General features: G+C 39.8%; 1 protein-coding gene and 1 long non-coding RNA gene across 16 annotated transcripts in view; one reads left to right on the top strand and one right to left on the bottom strand.

The window, feature by feature from the left end:
- Positions 1–16,916, top strand: part of LOC125393359 (uncharacterized) — a 122,870-nt gene that overhangs the window by 8,509 nt on the left and 97,445 nt on the right. The window lies entirely within an intron of this gene.
- Myo9a (myosin IXA) overlaps positions 11,649–16,916 on the bottom strand; it is a 187,762-nt gene continuing 182,494 nt past the window's right edge. For all 11 annotated transcript variants that reach the window (XM_085689177.2, XM_085689184.2, XM_085689176.2 and 8 more), the window contains one exon: positions 11,649–16,071. In XM_085689177.2, the coding sequence (XP_085545303.2) occupies positions 15,611–16,071 (461 nt within the window). In that variant the 3' untranslated portion in view covers positions 11,649–15,610. The remainder of the gene's footprint in view (positions 16,072–16,916) is intronic.

Here is a 16,916-nt window from a genome sequence, read left to right as displayed (position 1 = left end):
ATTATGGTCAGAAAAGATATTTCAATTTTTGTGATTTGTCAAGATTTGCCCTGTGGCCTTTAACATTTGGCATATTCAAAAGAAAGTGTTGTGCACTGAGAATGTGTATTCTGCCAGTCACTATGTGAACATCCTACAAATGTCTGTGCCGTCCATCTCAAACGTTTCTTGCTTTTCTTGCCTTGTCTGTGTGGATGAGAGTGGAGTCCTGAAATTCTTCACTACCTCTAGTGCTTGTTTTTTAATCTTAGGTGCTCCAACATCAAGGATAAATATTTGCAATCATTTACTTTTTATTATTTATTTTATATTATATTTTTGTGTATGTATGGGCATACGCGTGTGCCGCAGTACATGTGCGGAGGTCAACCGACAGCCTGCAGGAGTTGATTCTCTCCTTCACCATGTGGGTCCTGGGGACTGAGCTCAGGTCATCAGGTTTGCCAATCCACTTGACGATCCCGTGTCTCTGTGTGTTATATGTGTGTATAGTATATGTGTGTGTGTGCACAGATGCTATGCACCTGTACAAGTGTGATGATCAGAGGAGGACTTGAGGTGTCTTCTGTTATTCTCTGTCTTGTTCTTTGAGTCTCTTCAACCTGGAGCTTGCGTTCTTTAGCTAGGCTGGTAGCAGCAAATCCCAGCCATTCTCCTTTCTCTACCTCTTGCAATGGTGGGATTACAAACATGCCTGGGACCATGTTGGCTTTTACAGGGGTCCTGTGGATCTGACTTCTGGTCTTCTTGCTTGTACAGCAAGTGCTCTTAACTGCGGAGCCATCTCTCCAGCCCAGAAACAATGTCTTTTTGATGAACCGATCCTTTGGTTGTTATTTAGTGACTTTTTAAAAAAATCGCTTTTGCTATCCTTCCCCACTTAGTCTAGTTTCTTAGCTAAAAGTGCAGCGACCACTGTTTACTTTAGGATCCCATTTGCTTGGAATATTATTTCCCAGCCTTTCATTTCCAAGCTCTTACGTGCCTATACTGGTGAACTGAGTCTCTTACACATACCATATTTTTGATTCTTATTTTGTTTTTCATATAGGATCTTGCATGGTCTGGTATCCACTACACAGCTTAGGTTGACCTCAAAGTCATGGTGATTCTTTGCCTCAACCAAATGAAAGCTGGGATTAGAGGTGTGTATCATAACATCTGGCTTTTAAAAAATTCATCCAGTCAGAATATAGGTTTGATTAGATAATTTAGTCCACTTATATTAAGGTTATTATTAAAATGTGGGAACTTATGCTTATCTTGATTTTTCTACTTATTGTCAAGGACCGGCCTTGACAAAATCACGAGTTACTAGGGTAGTGTTATGTCCACATCTGCGAAGTCCCCGCAAAAGTCAACAAGGAGACTGAGTCCTGTATGTAAAAACAAAAAGCCTTTAATTTATGCAAGTTTACAAACTCAGTCTCTCCGCATGTCCAATGTATTGGAATAAATGGAGAGTCCCAAGCGCAGTTAGAATTGGATTTTTATAGTAATAAAGGTGGGGGTGATGGGTTTCTGAGGTTTAGGACCCCTGACTGGCTGACATTTGTCTCAAGGTGTCCTGGTGAGTGTATTCTGGCAGGTGATCCTGTCTACAGCAGTTGGAATGTTAGGCATTTCCTTTGGATGATCTGTTTTTGGGTGGTGCTAGGAAATCTCAGTTTGTGGTTCTTTCTGCAGCCAGGTATTACTTTGGGGTAAACTCCTGAGACTCAGGCTCTTATTAAATTTATCGATGGCCAAGTTCTACTCTGGCAGGTGACAATGGTTAGAAGTAAAGAACTTCCTTTGGGTGACCTGCCCATACTTAGCTTATCATGGCTGGCTCCCCACATTTTCCCCTTCACAAGCACGGATGACAGGACCCAAGATTGTCCCTGGTTTTAAGGAGGCATGGAACTACGTAAATTAATAAATCTTTTAATTGACAACTCTGGCCCTGTATATTAACAGGAACTCTATGTAGTTATCTCGTACCCCATGCCAGGGGGTTTTTCCTTGTCCCGACCTTTTAACCTATAGGGGGCATGGGACCACGTGTTCCTTTCAGCAACTACTTCAAGCTGACATTGGGGCATTGTTATCCAGGCCCAAACAGGTTGAAAGGCTAGCCAAAGGTGTGTGGGTGTGTGGGGGGACATTTAGGCAATGGGGCACTCATCAGACTTTGTTGAAGGAGCAGGGAGTGTTCCTATCAGCTGAACTGGTCCACATCAGCTTTTATGAAGTCCAGGACTTGCCACCATTTAGAGCAGGTTGTAGTCAGCAACTGATGCTTAGATGCATCTGCCAGTCAAGTGGAAGCCTATTGAGATAAGTTTAAACTAGAAACAGATGTTTTAAAATATATTTACTTTAAAAAAAAACCCATATTGTTGAAAAAGAGTAGATAACGGGCATCTGAATAGACTCATACCTTTGAGTCCTAGCAAAAGCTACAGATTTTGGTTAGAAGCATGTACATTTTTCTGCTGTCCAGAGAACCATGTATGGTAGCTTTAGAATGGGCTAACAAGTTGGCTATAGCTTTATGAAAGAATTTGGATAACTTTTGCTATTAAACTGACATTATAATTGTCCTCGCTATTAATACTATCAGAGATTTCAGAAGGATAAAGTATATATGAGTACAGACCAATTAGTTTTTGAAATTTATTAAAAATAACAGGAACCAGAGTCCATATACAGTTAGTCATACCCAAGTCCCCATAGCACTGGAGGCAGAAATATCCAGAACAGCAGTCTTACTGTCTAAGCCAGGCTCATAAGGTTCCTTTTTCTGTAGAAGAGGAACATGGAAAAGACTGACCTTATTTTGTCTAGGCAAAAGTGATGCAGTCAGTTTTTCAAGGTCCTGCTGTTTGTCCACAGTTTGGACTGGGTCCTGGCAGCCGGTGTTGCACTGGGACATCTTGTGAAGTGGTCAGCAATGTCGTAATCCAGATGGAGACCTCATGGTGTCTCATAATCTTTTTTGGAGATCTTGGGTTACTGCCAGGATCTCCGAGTCTCTGTCTAATATAATAAGCTTTAAAATCATTATTTTAAAAGCCATATTCTGCAGATCTCTGATGTATAAAAGCTGCCTAGGTATGTCTGATTAGATAAATTTTGGTCTGGTCCAATCTGCTTTAGTTGAGACTGATCTGGTTCAGTCTGTTCTGGTTGAGACCGGTTTGGTCTGTTTGAGACCGGTTTGGTCTGGTTTAGACCCATCTGATTCTGTCTGTTCCAGTCAAGAAAAGTACAAGGCCTGTAAGCCCCCCTACTGTAAATAGGAAGATTTACAATAGAGCTCACAGTACTGCAGAGAATCATTTGATATTACCTCTGTGTAAAGTTGCCAGTCAGCTAAATACTTTTACTCCGGTTGGGATTGTGATAATTATTGTAGCCAATGTAAAGCAGGCTCATGTGTCCACGCCTAATCCTACAGTGAATATATGATGGGCTCATACAATAAAACCTAGGAAGCCAATTGACATCATGGCTCATACTATGCCTGTATAAGCAAATGGTTCTTTTTTACCTGACTAATAAGTGACGATGTGTGAGATAATACGGAAGCTAGGGAGAATGAGGAGATACACTTCTTGGTGGCCAAAGAATTAGAACAGGTATAAAGGATTGGATCACCACCACCAGCTGGGTCAAAGAAGGTAGTATTTAGATTTCGGTCTGTGAGAAGTATGGTGAAACCTGCAGCTAACACTGGACGGGATAGAAGGAGAAGGATGGCAGTGATTAGGACATATCAGACAAATGAGGGGGTTTGGTATTGTTATGGCTGGTGGTTTTATGTTAATAATTGTTGTGATGAAGTTAACTGCTCCTAGAATTGAAGACACACCTGCTAGAAGTCATAGTGATTCTTGTGTGTATAGTAAGGATTGAATTGAGAGCGATCTGTTTATCAGGAGTACGGCTAGGATGATTGCTATTGTTACTTTGCACGAGCTTGTCTGTGCTACCGCTCGTAGTGCCCCAAATATAGAGTATTTGGGGTTGGGTGCTCATCCTGATCATAGAATGGAGTAGACTGATAGGCCTGATGTGACTAAAATAAATAGGACTCCTAGGTTTAGGTTGACTAGGGGGTGAGGCATAGGTAGTGGAATTCATAGGTTTAGAGCTAATGAGAGGGGTAAAATAGGCGCAATAATAAATAGGGTTGTGGAAGTAGCTAGGGGGCGTAGGGGTTCTTTAATAAATAATTTTATTGCATCTGTGAATGGTTGGAGAATTCTGTAGGGTCCAACAATGTTTGGTCCTTTTCATAATTGTATGTAGCCTAGGATTTTTCATTCCACTAAAGTAAGAAATGCCATGGCAATTAATACTGGAATTAGGAGGGTTAAGATGTTAATGAAATACACTATTAGGGAGAGGATTTGAATCTCTGGGGACAGGCTTTAAAACTTAGGCAATTTCCTGACTCTGCCACCCTAATCATACCCTTGTTTAAGGGTTATAGTTACACAAACTTACTAAATTGAGATAATTTCATATATTCGTTTTGGGCGCTATTGTTAAGGAAGCCCCATTTCTCTTGTCCTTTCATACTGGGAGAAATAGTTAATAGATAGAAACCAACCTGGATTATTCCGGTCTGAACTCAGATCATGTAGGACTTTAGTTGTTGAACAAACAAACCATTAATAGCTGCTACACCACTGGGATGTCCTGATCCAACATCGAGGTCATAAACCCTAATTGTCTATATGGACTCTCAAATAGGATTGCGCTGTTTATCCCTAGGGTAACTGGGTCCATTGATCAAAAGTTTGGGGGTCAATTAGATTTTGATGACTTTGACTTGTGGGTCAAAGTTAAAAAGTCATTCAGAGTTTGGTTTGTTCTCCGAGGTTACCCCAACCGAAATTCCTAGCTAATGTCTTGTTATTTGGTTCAGTAGGGAGGTTTGTTAAAAAGTTAAGCTAGTAAATTGAAGCTCCATAGGATCTTCCCGTCTTATGTCATTCCCACCTCTTCACGGGAAGGTCAATCCACTGATTGGAAGTAAGAGACAGTTGAATCCTCATATAGCCATTCATTCCAGTCCTCAATGAAGGAACAGGTGATTATGCTACCTTTGCACGGTCAGGATACCGTGGCCGTTTCACGTTAGTAGTCACTAGGCAGGTGGTGCCTCTAATACCTTTTATGCTAGAGATGATGTTTTTGGCAAACAGGAGGGATTCGTGTTTGCCGAGTTCCTTTTACTTCTTTTAATCTTTCCTTATGGCACGCCTGTGTTGGATTAACGTTTTACATACAGGTGAGTTTTTTTAGTAGTATTTACACCTGGGGTTGTTAACTAACAATGGTTATCCGGGTTGTTATAGGCTTGTGCAGTGTTCTTGTTACTCATGTTAACAGTATTTCATCTATATAATTATAGATTAGCCCAATTAGTATTTATAGGAAGTCATTATGATTTGTGGAATTTAGATGTTGTAGTGTTGAGCTTTAACGCTTGCTTTATTGGTGGCTGTTTACAACAGAATGTCATAGTTTATGACAGAATGGTGCATGTAAGGTAACGCAGATATGTCTAATAAGCATTAATTAAATAGTTGTAGATCAAAGTCATGGTTGAATTAATTGTACATTGATAAAGAATTTAATGTCTTATATAATTAATAGTTAGTACATGCTTGTATGCTTGGGGAATATAATTTAATGCATGATATGCATAAATGTATTAATGTTCTATATAAATTTATGTACAAGAAGAAGTTTAAAAGGAATGTCAGCTTTGGGTGTTGACGGTGGGGGAGGAGTCCTTCCTCCTTGATGTCCTGAGAAAAAGGCTTTTTCATTTCTGGTTTATAAGGCCAGTGTAATGTTTATACTATCAGGACATTTAATCTAGGTCGAGAATGTTTTCAATTATGCCTGCAATAGGAATGAAGATTACAATGATGGCGAAATAACCGATTGAGGCTATTTGTCCGATAATGATGAATGGGTGTTCAACTGGTTGGCCTCCCATTCATGTGAGGATAAGGAGGTCAGCTACTAAAATTCAAATACATTGTTTGTGTGATTGGGAAGGTTAGTCCTCATTGTTTTGCAGTGTGGAGAAAGAGTATAAGGGCGAGAATAAGGATTGATAGGATTAGAGCTAGTATGCCGCCCAGTTTGTTGGGGATGGATTGGAGGATAGCGTAAGCGAAAAGAAAATATCTGATTTAACGTGTGGTAGGGTGTTAAGTGGATTTGCTAGGGTATAATTATCTGGGTCTCTGGGAATATCTGGCAAAAATAAAACCAAAATTATGAGAGCTATTAATAGAAGAAGGATGCTGAGAAAGTCTTTTGACTGTGTAATAAGGGTGAAATGGAATTTTGTCTGCATCCGAATTTAGGCCTGATGGGTTGGTTATTGGAGCCAGTTTCGTGGAGGAATAAGAGATGAACGAATACAAGGGCTGTGATGATGCAAGGTAAGATAAAGTGGAATGTGAAGAATCATGTTAGAGTGGCTTTATCGCTTTATCTACTGAGAACCCACCTCAGAGTCATTCTACTAGGGTTGTTCCGATGTAAGGGATGGATGGCTGATAGGAGATTTGTGATTATTGTAGCCCCTCCAAATGATATGTCCTCATGGGAGTACATAGCCTACGAATGCTACGTACTATTGTTGCTATTACGGCAAATAGAAGTACAATTCCTGTGTTTCATGTTTCAATTATATTGTAAGAGTCGTAATAGACTCCTCATTCTACGTGGAGGAAATGGCAGATGAAGAATATAGAGGCTCCATTTGCATGTAGAGAGCGGATTAGTCAGTCATAGTTAACATCTCGGCAGATGTGAGTGACTGATGAAAATGTTGGTGTGTCTGATGTGTAGTGTAGAGCTAGGAATAATCCTGTGAGGATTTGAATGATTAAGCATAAGCCCAGGAGAGAGCTGAAATTTCATCATGATAAGATGTTTGATGGGGCTGGAAGATCAATGAATGACTGGTTAGTAATTTTGATTAATGGGTGTCTTTTTTGGATGATTGTCATTAAGTGTTTCTATAGTTGAATAACAACGATGATTTTCATGTCATTGGTCATAGTTAAAGTCAATGTAGAAATTATGATGGAATCTATATTTTAAGTCTATTGATTTCACTAGGTTGTTTAGGCACTTATTTGAAGCCTTCTATTTATGGTGGATTATGTTTGTTAGTGGGTGTCCAGGTTGTTTAGTGGTATTAGGTTTTGGTGGGTCTTTTTTAGGGTTAATGGTGTTTTTGATTTATTTAGGGGGGATGTTGGTTGTATTTGGTTACATTACTGCTATGTCTGCAGAGGAGTATCCTGAGACATGGGTCTCTAGTTGATTGGTATCGGAAGTTTTATTGATAAATGTTTTTATGGAGATAGGTATATTATTTGTGACTAATTATTATGAGGGGTTGGATATAGTGTTGGAGTTCAATAGTTTAGGTGGGTGAATGGTTTATGATGGTGATGGGCTAGGATTAATGGGTGAGGGGGGTGTTGGGGTGGCTGCTTTGTGTAGTTGCTCTGCATGGTTGATAGTGGTTTCTGGTTGAACTTTATTTATTGGTATATTTATTATTGCTGAGATTACTCGAGGTAATTAAATGCTTAGTAAGATCAGGAGTGTAATTAGGAATGAAAGGAAATATAGTTTAATTATTCCTTTTTGGTTACTGAGGGTTTCAGAGTGTAGGTATGGAAGGTGGAGGTGATTTGGGGGATAGCTTTTTCTAGTCAGATTAGATCTAGTAGGGTTAGGGCTGTTTGTAAAGCTTATGTTAAGTGTTTTGATAGGGAGAATTCGATATATAATTGTTGGGAAATATCCTATGGAGGTTGAAAATTGGTTAGTAGGTGAAGGCTTGGTTGATGAAAGGCTATTTGTTAAGTTATTAAGTTTTAATGTGATGGCAAATCCTGCAATGGTTGTTAGTATCATGGTATAGTTATGACTTGGATGGTTGTGGGTGGGATATTGTATGAGCTGAAGAAGCCTGCTATACTTCCTAGGGCTAGGTGTTTGATTGGGTTAATTAATAATGGGTCATTTTCATTAATAAAAATTGAAGAAGGGAATTGGGGTTTAGTTTTTAAAACAAAGTAGATGATTTGTATGCTGTAGACAGCTGTTATTGAGGTGGCTACTAGTGTTACTAAGAGGGCTCAGGTGTTGGTGTAGCAGGTGTTGGCGTCAATAATTAGGTCTTTTGAGTAGAAGCCTGTGAGGAAAGGCCTTCCTGTGAGGGCTAGGCTGCCAATGGTTAAGCACGAAGATGTAAATGGTATGGCTTTTACTAGGTTACCTATTTTTCGAATGTCTTGTTCATCATTTAGACTGTGGATGATGGATCTGGAGCACATAAATAATATAGCTTTAAAAATGCATGTGCGCAGATATTTAAAAAGGTTGGTTAATACCTAGTATAACTATTATTAACCCTAGTTAGTTTGATATAGAGAATGTTACAATCTTTTCTGATGTCGTTTTGGGTTAATGCACAGATTGCTGTAAATAAAGTGGTGACTGCACCTAAGCACAGTATAGCTGTTAAGATTGTGCTGTTGTTGGAGGTGAGAGGGTGGAATCACATTATTAGGAAAATACCTGCTACAACTATAGTGCTTGAGTGAAGGAGTGTGGATACAGGAGTTGGGCCTTCTATGGCTGATGGGAGTCATGGGTATAGTCTGAATGGTGCTGACTTACCTGTGGCTGCGATTAGGAGACCTATTAGGGGGACAATATTCGGGTTGTCTATTATCAAAATAGAAGTTCGCAGGAGTTAGAGTTTATACAGAATCAGGCTATTGCTAGGATGAAGCCAATGTCACCACTATGATTATAGAGGATAGCTTGTAGGGCTGCTGTGTTTGCGTCAGCTTGACCACATCATCAGCCAATTAGTAGGAAAGATAGAATACCTACACCTTCTCAGCCAATGAAACGTTGGAATAGATTATTGGCTGAAGTTAGGATAACTATGGTAATTAGGAATAGGAGTAAATATTTGAAAAATCGATTTAGGTGCAGGTCTGAGTGTATATATCATGTGGAGAATTCTATGATTGATCATGTGACAATTAGGGCTACTGGTAGAAAAATAGTTGAAAAGAAGTCAAATTTGAAGCTTAGGGACGAGTTTATAGGGCCGATAGTAATTCAATGTCAGTTGGTGATTATTAACTCCGTGTCAGAGTTGAAGAATGAGGCTAGTGGAATAAGGCTAATAAAGAATGCATATTTGATGCATAGGGTTACATAGTTGGGAAGGTTGATGTGTTTTACTATATTGGTAAATGAAGATTATAGGGAAAACCAGTAGCATGAGAATAAGTAAAATTGAGGATGTAATTGTGTTTATTATTTTCATTTGGAGTTGCACCAAGTTTTTGGTTCCTTTTTTTTTTAATATTTGCCAATAACACAAGTTTTTGGTTCCTAAGACCAACGGATTACTTCTATCCTATAAAAGTAAGAAAGTCATATGTTTAAATACCGAGGCATGAGTTAACAGCTCTTGCATGCTTTATTGGTAAATAAGAAACTTTATATCCTATCTCCAGATTCACAGTCTGGTATTTTTTAAACTATATTTACATAATGTTCTATCATTAGTTTAGGGTTAATTGTAAGCAGAATAAGGGGTAAAATATGAAGGGTTGTTAGTGTTAGCTCTCATGTTTGTGAGGGTTAGAGGTTATTTATATGGCTGGTTAGTTTGCCTTGTTGTGCGGTGATGATTATGTACATGGAGTATAAGGAGGTAATTAAGATGTTAGTTCCTAGTAGGATAAGACCGGTCTCTATTCTGGTAGAATCTGGTCAAGACCAGTCTGGTCTGGTCATGTCTAGCTTGCTCCAGGCAAGACTGGTCTGGTCTTGTAGAATTCAGTCTTGTAGAATCCAATAATCTTGGTTGTCAATTATTTTATTTCAGAACATGGAAAGTGGCATTCCATTTCCTCATACCCTATAGTGTTGCTGCTGGAAAAATCTACTATAAGTTTTGTGAGGTTTCACTACGATATGTCTTGGTACTTGTCTCTTACAGACTTTAAAATCCTTATCCTTTTGACAGTTATATATTATGGTGAAGATCTTTTCTGGCCATGTCTGTAAGCCTCTTTCACATGGGTTGCACAGTGAAAAGGCAGTTCAAAATATTCCAGAATATCAGGAGCTGAAGGCTCCAATACCCTCAGAAAACTCAAAGCTATGGTATCAAGAGTTGGGTAAGAATTCCAGAGAGCAAAAGCTAACTGTAAAGTACGGTGGAGGTACTGAAGGTAGAGAAGCTGACTATGGAAGAGCAGGCTTTAATGTGGGAGCTGAGTCCACAAAAATAGTACATCCCCCTTGCTAGAGAGTTTGAAGAGAGCTGAGGACTCAAGAGTCAAGGGTTCCAACACACACAGCTTGAGAGCTAGAACTCCAACCATTAGGTGTTGCTTCTCTTAAGCCCAGGAGAGTAAGTTTCTGCCTTGAGCAGCCAAAGCTGTGAGCTTCCAGCTTTGAAGGCGTAGACCAGTAAGTTCTCAGAGAGCTAAGTGTCTAGACTTAGAAGCCTAGCTGTGAGCCTCTAGAACTCAGGCCTGTCACCACTAAAGAGACTGCCTGCCTGGCCAAGTTCAGATACAGCAATATGCTCCCGTGCTGGAAATCAATTAACTCATGACACTATAGGCAACACCCTCCCTGTCGTAATATGCACCTAGAGTGCAGACTACCCAGCATGTTCAACTAAATTATTGGGCAAAGTTTGGATTACAAGGCAGCTAGTTGATGAGCTTGATGAGAACTACAATACAATGTCTATGACTTCTCAGAGATGGGAACACATAGGGTTTTCTGACCCCTGGAGCCATCCAGAATCAAACGTTCTCTTAAGTAGTTCTTGGTGACAGCACTAAGGGTTCACAGGGAGATGATATAAAAATTGTTTTCAAAGTGAGGATGCTGTATAGACTTTAGATTACTTATCTAATTAGACAGCAAGCCAGTGTGGATTGTGAAATCTTCTACAGCTGGATTGTCAGCATCCACACCGACTGTGTTAGCTGAGCCTACTTTTTCACATGCATCTCTATAGAAGGGCAGCTTTCCTTCCCCATTATGGGGTTAGAGTTGCAGGTGCCAGGATATTTTGTTTCTCTTGCCATGACTTTGTCCCAGAATTCTGAGTCTCACAAGGTTCTGATATTTTCAGTTTAGTTTTTTTCCCTGCTTTTCAAGACAAGGTTTCTTTGTGTAACAGTCCTGGCTGTTATGGAACTCACTCTGTAGACCAGGCTGTCCTTGAACTCACAAGTGCTGCACCACCACTGCCTGGCTGGTTCTGATTTTAACTATTGTTCACCTCAAAATGCAGCTATACATTTTTCTTCACAGAAAGTGAGCGTTAGGTGCCTTTAATCTTCCATCTTAGTATTCCCTCTCAACTGTCTTGACAGTCAGCAGACCAGTACCTTGGCTTTGTTCCTCCTTTGAATTCAGCTGAGTTCTAACAAAAGTCATTTCTGCACTTATCAATTCGGAACTGGGTCCTTTCTTTTAACTTTATCAGTATAAGAAATCAGTGTTGTTCCTCTGGGTTATGAATCTGATTGGGAGCCAGAAAACAAACCACACATATTCCATTTCTGGAAGCTTTGTTCTTTAATGAGCCATGGAGTGATTTGTTCAGCAAGCTGCTTTTGTGTGGCCATACAGTGCATATTCTGAGTGACACATACTGTACTTCATACAAATGTCTTGCCCCCTCAAAAAAAAAAAAAAGAAAAAGAAAAAGAAAACTACAAAGTGCTGCTGATTGCATCAGGAATGTAATCAGTTCTGTGAATGAGATAAGTCATTCTAATAGAATTGTTAAATAGTAAACTAGCATATTTCACAGAATATGTCCTTTTATAATATACAGTATTTAAAAATTTACACTCACCATACTTATAAATTACTTTAAATCCATTAAAATAATATAATACTAATCTGTAGTCCACACCTTTCCCATAGCAAATACAAATACTTTGTTCAAGAGGTGCAACTCTTCTATGACCTAAGAGGGCTGATAAAGAGGCATTAAGAATGGACGGGTGCAAGGCAACAGGCCCATTAGTAGAGCTTTTTTGAAGTTTAAACCAAGAGATTAATAAGATCTAATACACTGGAGATTACCTAGTCAACACCAAATCAAGTATGGGAATGTTCCAGAGAAACGTGGCCTAAGGACACAGAAAGTTGGGTCTCCTACAAATGACTAAAAATTTTACTAAGGCCAGCATGGTGTTGGGACACAGTGCTGGGAAGTTATCACAAGTGTGTGGGTGCATATAACACACCATTCAATACAGAAGAATGCAGGTCCATTCCCCACCAAGACTTAAGAGTGGGGGAGAAAACCAGCTGGACAACTTCTTTCTATAGTTACAACTCTCTCAGCTTCACATACCTCCTGAGAATCCTTTCTTCTCTCTAGCTTATCAGTTACAGATGAAAACATAGAGCTCACAGGCAGAGATGGGACAATACAACCTCCATGGATCACATTATGTCAGCATACTGCTCTGGTCCTATCTTTGACTGTACAACACAGAATATCTTCACACCCTATGCAAGGTTAAGAGTCACAGCAGATTTCCAAAGCCTGAGAGTTGGCCCCAGTGACCTGTGCCCTAAACTCACATCTTTTTGTCCCTCCTAGCAATACTCAGAGAAAGAGGGTCATATCTCCCTTTATGTTTCAACAGCCCAGAGTGGCCATATATATCTAAATGGCAGGAAGTACAAACTATGTGCAAACTAAGCATGTTGCCTCCCTGAATTCTGCCTGCATTTGCTGTAATATCTTCAATCTGTGATGCAGAATGGATTTGTTTCTGCTACATTTTCTATGATACACAGGTACAAACATATATTAATGAGTGGGTAGAAAAGAAAATGTTGATGTTATTGAGGGCTAGACATATGTGATGTGACTAGAATGCTCTGAAGTTGGGAACACGGGCTCCACATGTAAGCCACTCTGCTGCTGCCATGGAGATTCTTTTGATGCATTCTGAGTGAAGAAAAGCAGCAAGGCAGAAGCAACAGAGAACTGTGAACATGATGCAGACTGTATCATGAGTGACTGAAATACATTGTCACTTTGTGGTGATTCAGAGGCCCTGATAAGAACTGATGGGAATAGAACATTTGGTTCTGACAGTATTGAGTTATGGCTTTCATCTCTATCAGACCAATAATGCCTGCTGACCCACAAGAACAACAGCATTCTTTTCCTCAAAGAGGGCCTACTCTTGCCGAGACATTCTTATGATTGTGTGGATTTCCCCCACCGCATCCTGGCAGCTTGTTAAATGATTAGAAATTTACAAATCTAGCAACTGAAAAAAAGTTTTTATTTAACTTTATTCAAATCAGGATTTAGGTCCCTGAGAAAAATTATAAAGTCTTTTAATATCGATTACTTAGTTCCTACAAAGTGACCTATGTAGACAGTTTTTTCTCAGCCCCAAATTTACCTTATAGAAAAACAAGACAAAAAACTGAAAACTTAGGTGGGAGAAGGTATGTCAAGTGTTAAGTTTCCCCAGACCTCATTCCTCTGAAACAAGGGAAACTGTTCAACAGCTTAAAAAAAAAATTAAGTAACATTTTGACCAAAGTGGAGAGCAACAGTTAACACCCAGCAGTAGCTGCTCTCCCCAGTGCTAAAACAGACTGTGCAAGGCCCAAAATAGTTACCCCGCCTTGACACAGCCATGCTGGGTTCCTTTAGAACAATATCCAACATTCTTCTTGTTAATGTTTGTGGGATATAAAACTTAACATTTACTGATTGATCATCATCACTGGGGAGAGTTTCAAAGCTTCCTTCATGTGTTTCGATGCTAAACTATATATACCAGGGAGAGGGAAGACTACCGCTACCATGCGTTGCTGCGCATATGATGCTACAAGTCTCATCTCTAGAGCTGGCCAATGACCACTGAAGCAGGGGCATGAGGTTCAGTGTTGTGCAAGAGGAGAGACCCTGCCTTAACAAAAGACTTTTATTCCCATGACTTCAAACCAAAGAAAATGAAGAAAACCGAAATTCAGGTTATAGGTGGTAAAGGCTCTTTTTGTAACAGTGCATGTGGTAGTTAAGACAAAATGTATTTAGTTACTTTAAAAATAAACATTTTCACATACTTAAGAAAGGGCATCATGTTTCATTTCACATACATTATAAATAGCAAAAAGATTTCTACTCCCACAACTGCTAGTACATGATGTTTCAGAAATTATAACTTAGGTACATGGAGACCACCAGTGATGAAGAAGATGCCCTTACTTTTCCCTCAACCCAGGGGTGAGTGGTTCTCACCACCTGTCCAATGGCCTCTCATCTGTAGGAAGAAACTCCATGGGAAAAAGGGGGAAGCACAAAGTTAAAAAGAACTAGGCATACTATACATGTGTATTTACAGTAAACTTCAGAAACAAGTATATTAACAAAAATAGCTTCAAGTAGTCCTTGATTTCTTTTTCATCTAATACTGATGGTCTGAGGAAAAAAAAAGAAGATACAAGTTAAATAGATCATATTAAAACTTTCTAAATTTCTTTTGGCAGCTTTCTATAACACTCATGCAATGTTGTTTGTGAGTACTTGTAGAAAAATGATTACATAGTCACATTATTTGTCTGACTCTATGGTGGTATTCCACCAGCAAGTGAATAGGCTCGGATACAGTCTTCAGTTTAGTCTATACAACAACAACAAAAAAGCCTGGATCAATCAGGATGAAGCCTTCACATTTAGGGATTACCTAAATGTGTCTGTGACATAGAAAACAAACAAAAGACTAGAGGACTCTGATCTGATAATAAGGTCTATCATGACAGTATAGCTACCAGAACTTTATCCCATGCAACATAGCTGGCAGGAACTAACCAGGAGTTAAACCAGTATGATTATTACTATGATATCAACATCAACAAAACACAAAGCATGGTCTCTTCACCGTATGACTAGACAACTGAGACATGCTCTGATGGCTTAATGGAAATCATAGTTTATGTTTTTAAAATATAACATGGAGTATTTTTAAATTAAATTTAAAATAGAGGGCTTGGGCTTTCTGCTTATAAATCCTTGGGGAAAATATATTCTAGCACAGCTCCTAACTACCCCAATACAAACTATCCCAAATTCAAAAGCTTTTGTTTTCATGGTTAAGAGAGGTTTGTATATTTTCTTCAAATGCTAGAAATGAGAGTATTCCTCAGGATCACAACCGCCTCCTAGTCAACAAGTATCTGTTGGGAAGGGAAGAGTAGGTGCGGAAGAGGCGACAACTGTTGACCAAAATCCCCCAGGTCCTAGGTGGCTTTTGTTTAGTGGAATCTCAAATCAAAGACAGCAGCCAAGGCACAGCTGGCCCATCCCTAGCAATCTTCAAAGAGGCCACTTTTGCAGGAAGCCCAGCGATCCAGCACACAAACTGTTGGAACAAGAGGCAGGATCTGGACTGACTGTTATGGACAAAGTGACCAGAAGAGGCCCCAGAGATGAGATGTGTTTACCACTCTAGCCACATAGGGACACATCTGTCATTCAGACCATAAACTCATTATTTCCAAAAGGTGGTAGCTGCTGTGCTGAGCTGCAGTCTGGGTCCACAGTTTTCTTTCGGCCAGATGCGACTGTCCCCTCTGGGGTCTCTTTGGTTTTCTGAGGTGAATTTTTCACATTCTTTAGTTTCTGTTTGCCCTTTTCAGGGTTGAAGGTTCCTCTGCTGATGAACTGAGGCCTGTCTTCCAGGGATTTGGCTTGGCCTAGTGGTCCTTCCGTACCCAGGGCCTCACAAGCTGAGGAAGCTCGGTAAAATGGAGACTTGGAATAAATCTGAAATCGCTTTCTAGTGCCATGAGATGATGTAGTGTTAGATAAACAGGAAGAGACGCAGGAGTTGACTGAGTCCACAGAGTCTGGCTGCTTTCTTAACTGCTTTCGCAACTTGCTTGAAGGCTCAGACTTGGCAGCTGCTCTCAGGGAGCTAAGGGCTAAGCTTCTCTCTAATGGAGATACAGAAGACAAAGTTGTATGTGACAATGTCTCTTAAACATCAGATAATGAACAGAAGTCAGTGCTCACAAGTAAAAATGAATGTGTCACAGCTGTGAGGCTCGAGATGATCTACTTTGCAGAAATGACAAAAAGTTCTTGAGTTGGGCCTGGTGGTGCACACCTTTAATCCCAGAGCTTGGAAGGCAAAGGCAGATGGATTTCTGTGAGTTCCAGGCCAGCCAAGAACAACAGAGTGAGAACTTGTTCACAAACAAATAGATAAACAAATCCTCTCCATCCAGTTTCACAAATACTTTCCACTAAGTTCCAGGGAAGTCTGGTATGTCTGAGTATAAGGCTAGCAGAGACCTAGAACAGTCACCATCATTTCAAAGCCTCTGTCTCCCCTAATCAAACAACTAATCAAATACCTCCTTCGGTGTGACAGTTTTACCACATAGCAGGGGACAGCACTCATTCTTGGGAAATGACCATGAGATAAATATGCACTGTGATTACTGGCTTTCCCCAACCCTCCACGGTGGTAAGTTACCAAAATTAAGTTACTAACTGCATTATAATGACCATTTGTGAGTCTAATGAACAATTATGAGGAAGCATCACAAAGACCTGTGATTCCAAGCTGTCGTATTTTCAGGTGAAATCAGTGGATTTGTAAAACAAACTACTTAGTTTGGGAACTTGTTTTGTTTTTGTTTTTTGGGTTTTTTTTTTTTTTTTTTGTAAGATAGGGTTTATCCATAATAGCTCTGTCTGCCCTGGACCAGGCTGGCCTGGCCTTGAATTCAAGAAATCCACCTGCCTCTGCCTCCTGGATTAAAGATGTGTGCTA

The sequence above is a fragment of the Myodes glareolus genome, chromosome 4 (assembly GCF_982192425.1).
Source record: "Myodes glareolus chromosome 4, mMyoGla1.1, whole genome shotgun sequence".
NCBI classification, from domain to species: domain Eukaryota; kingdom Metazoa; phylum Chordata; class Mammalia; order Rodentia; family Cricetidae; genus Myodes; species Myodes glareolus.
This window is presented reverse-complemented; position numbering and strand designations above follow the sequence as displayed.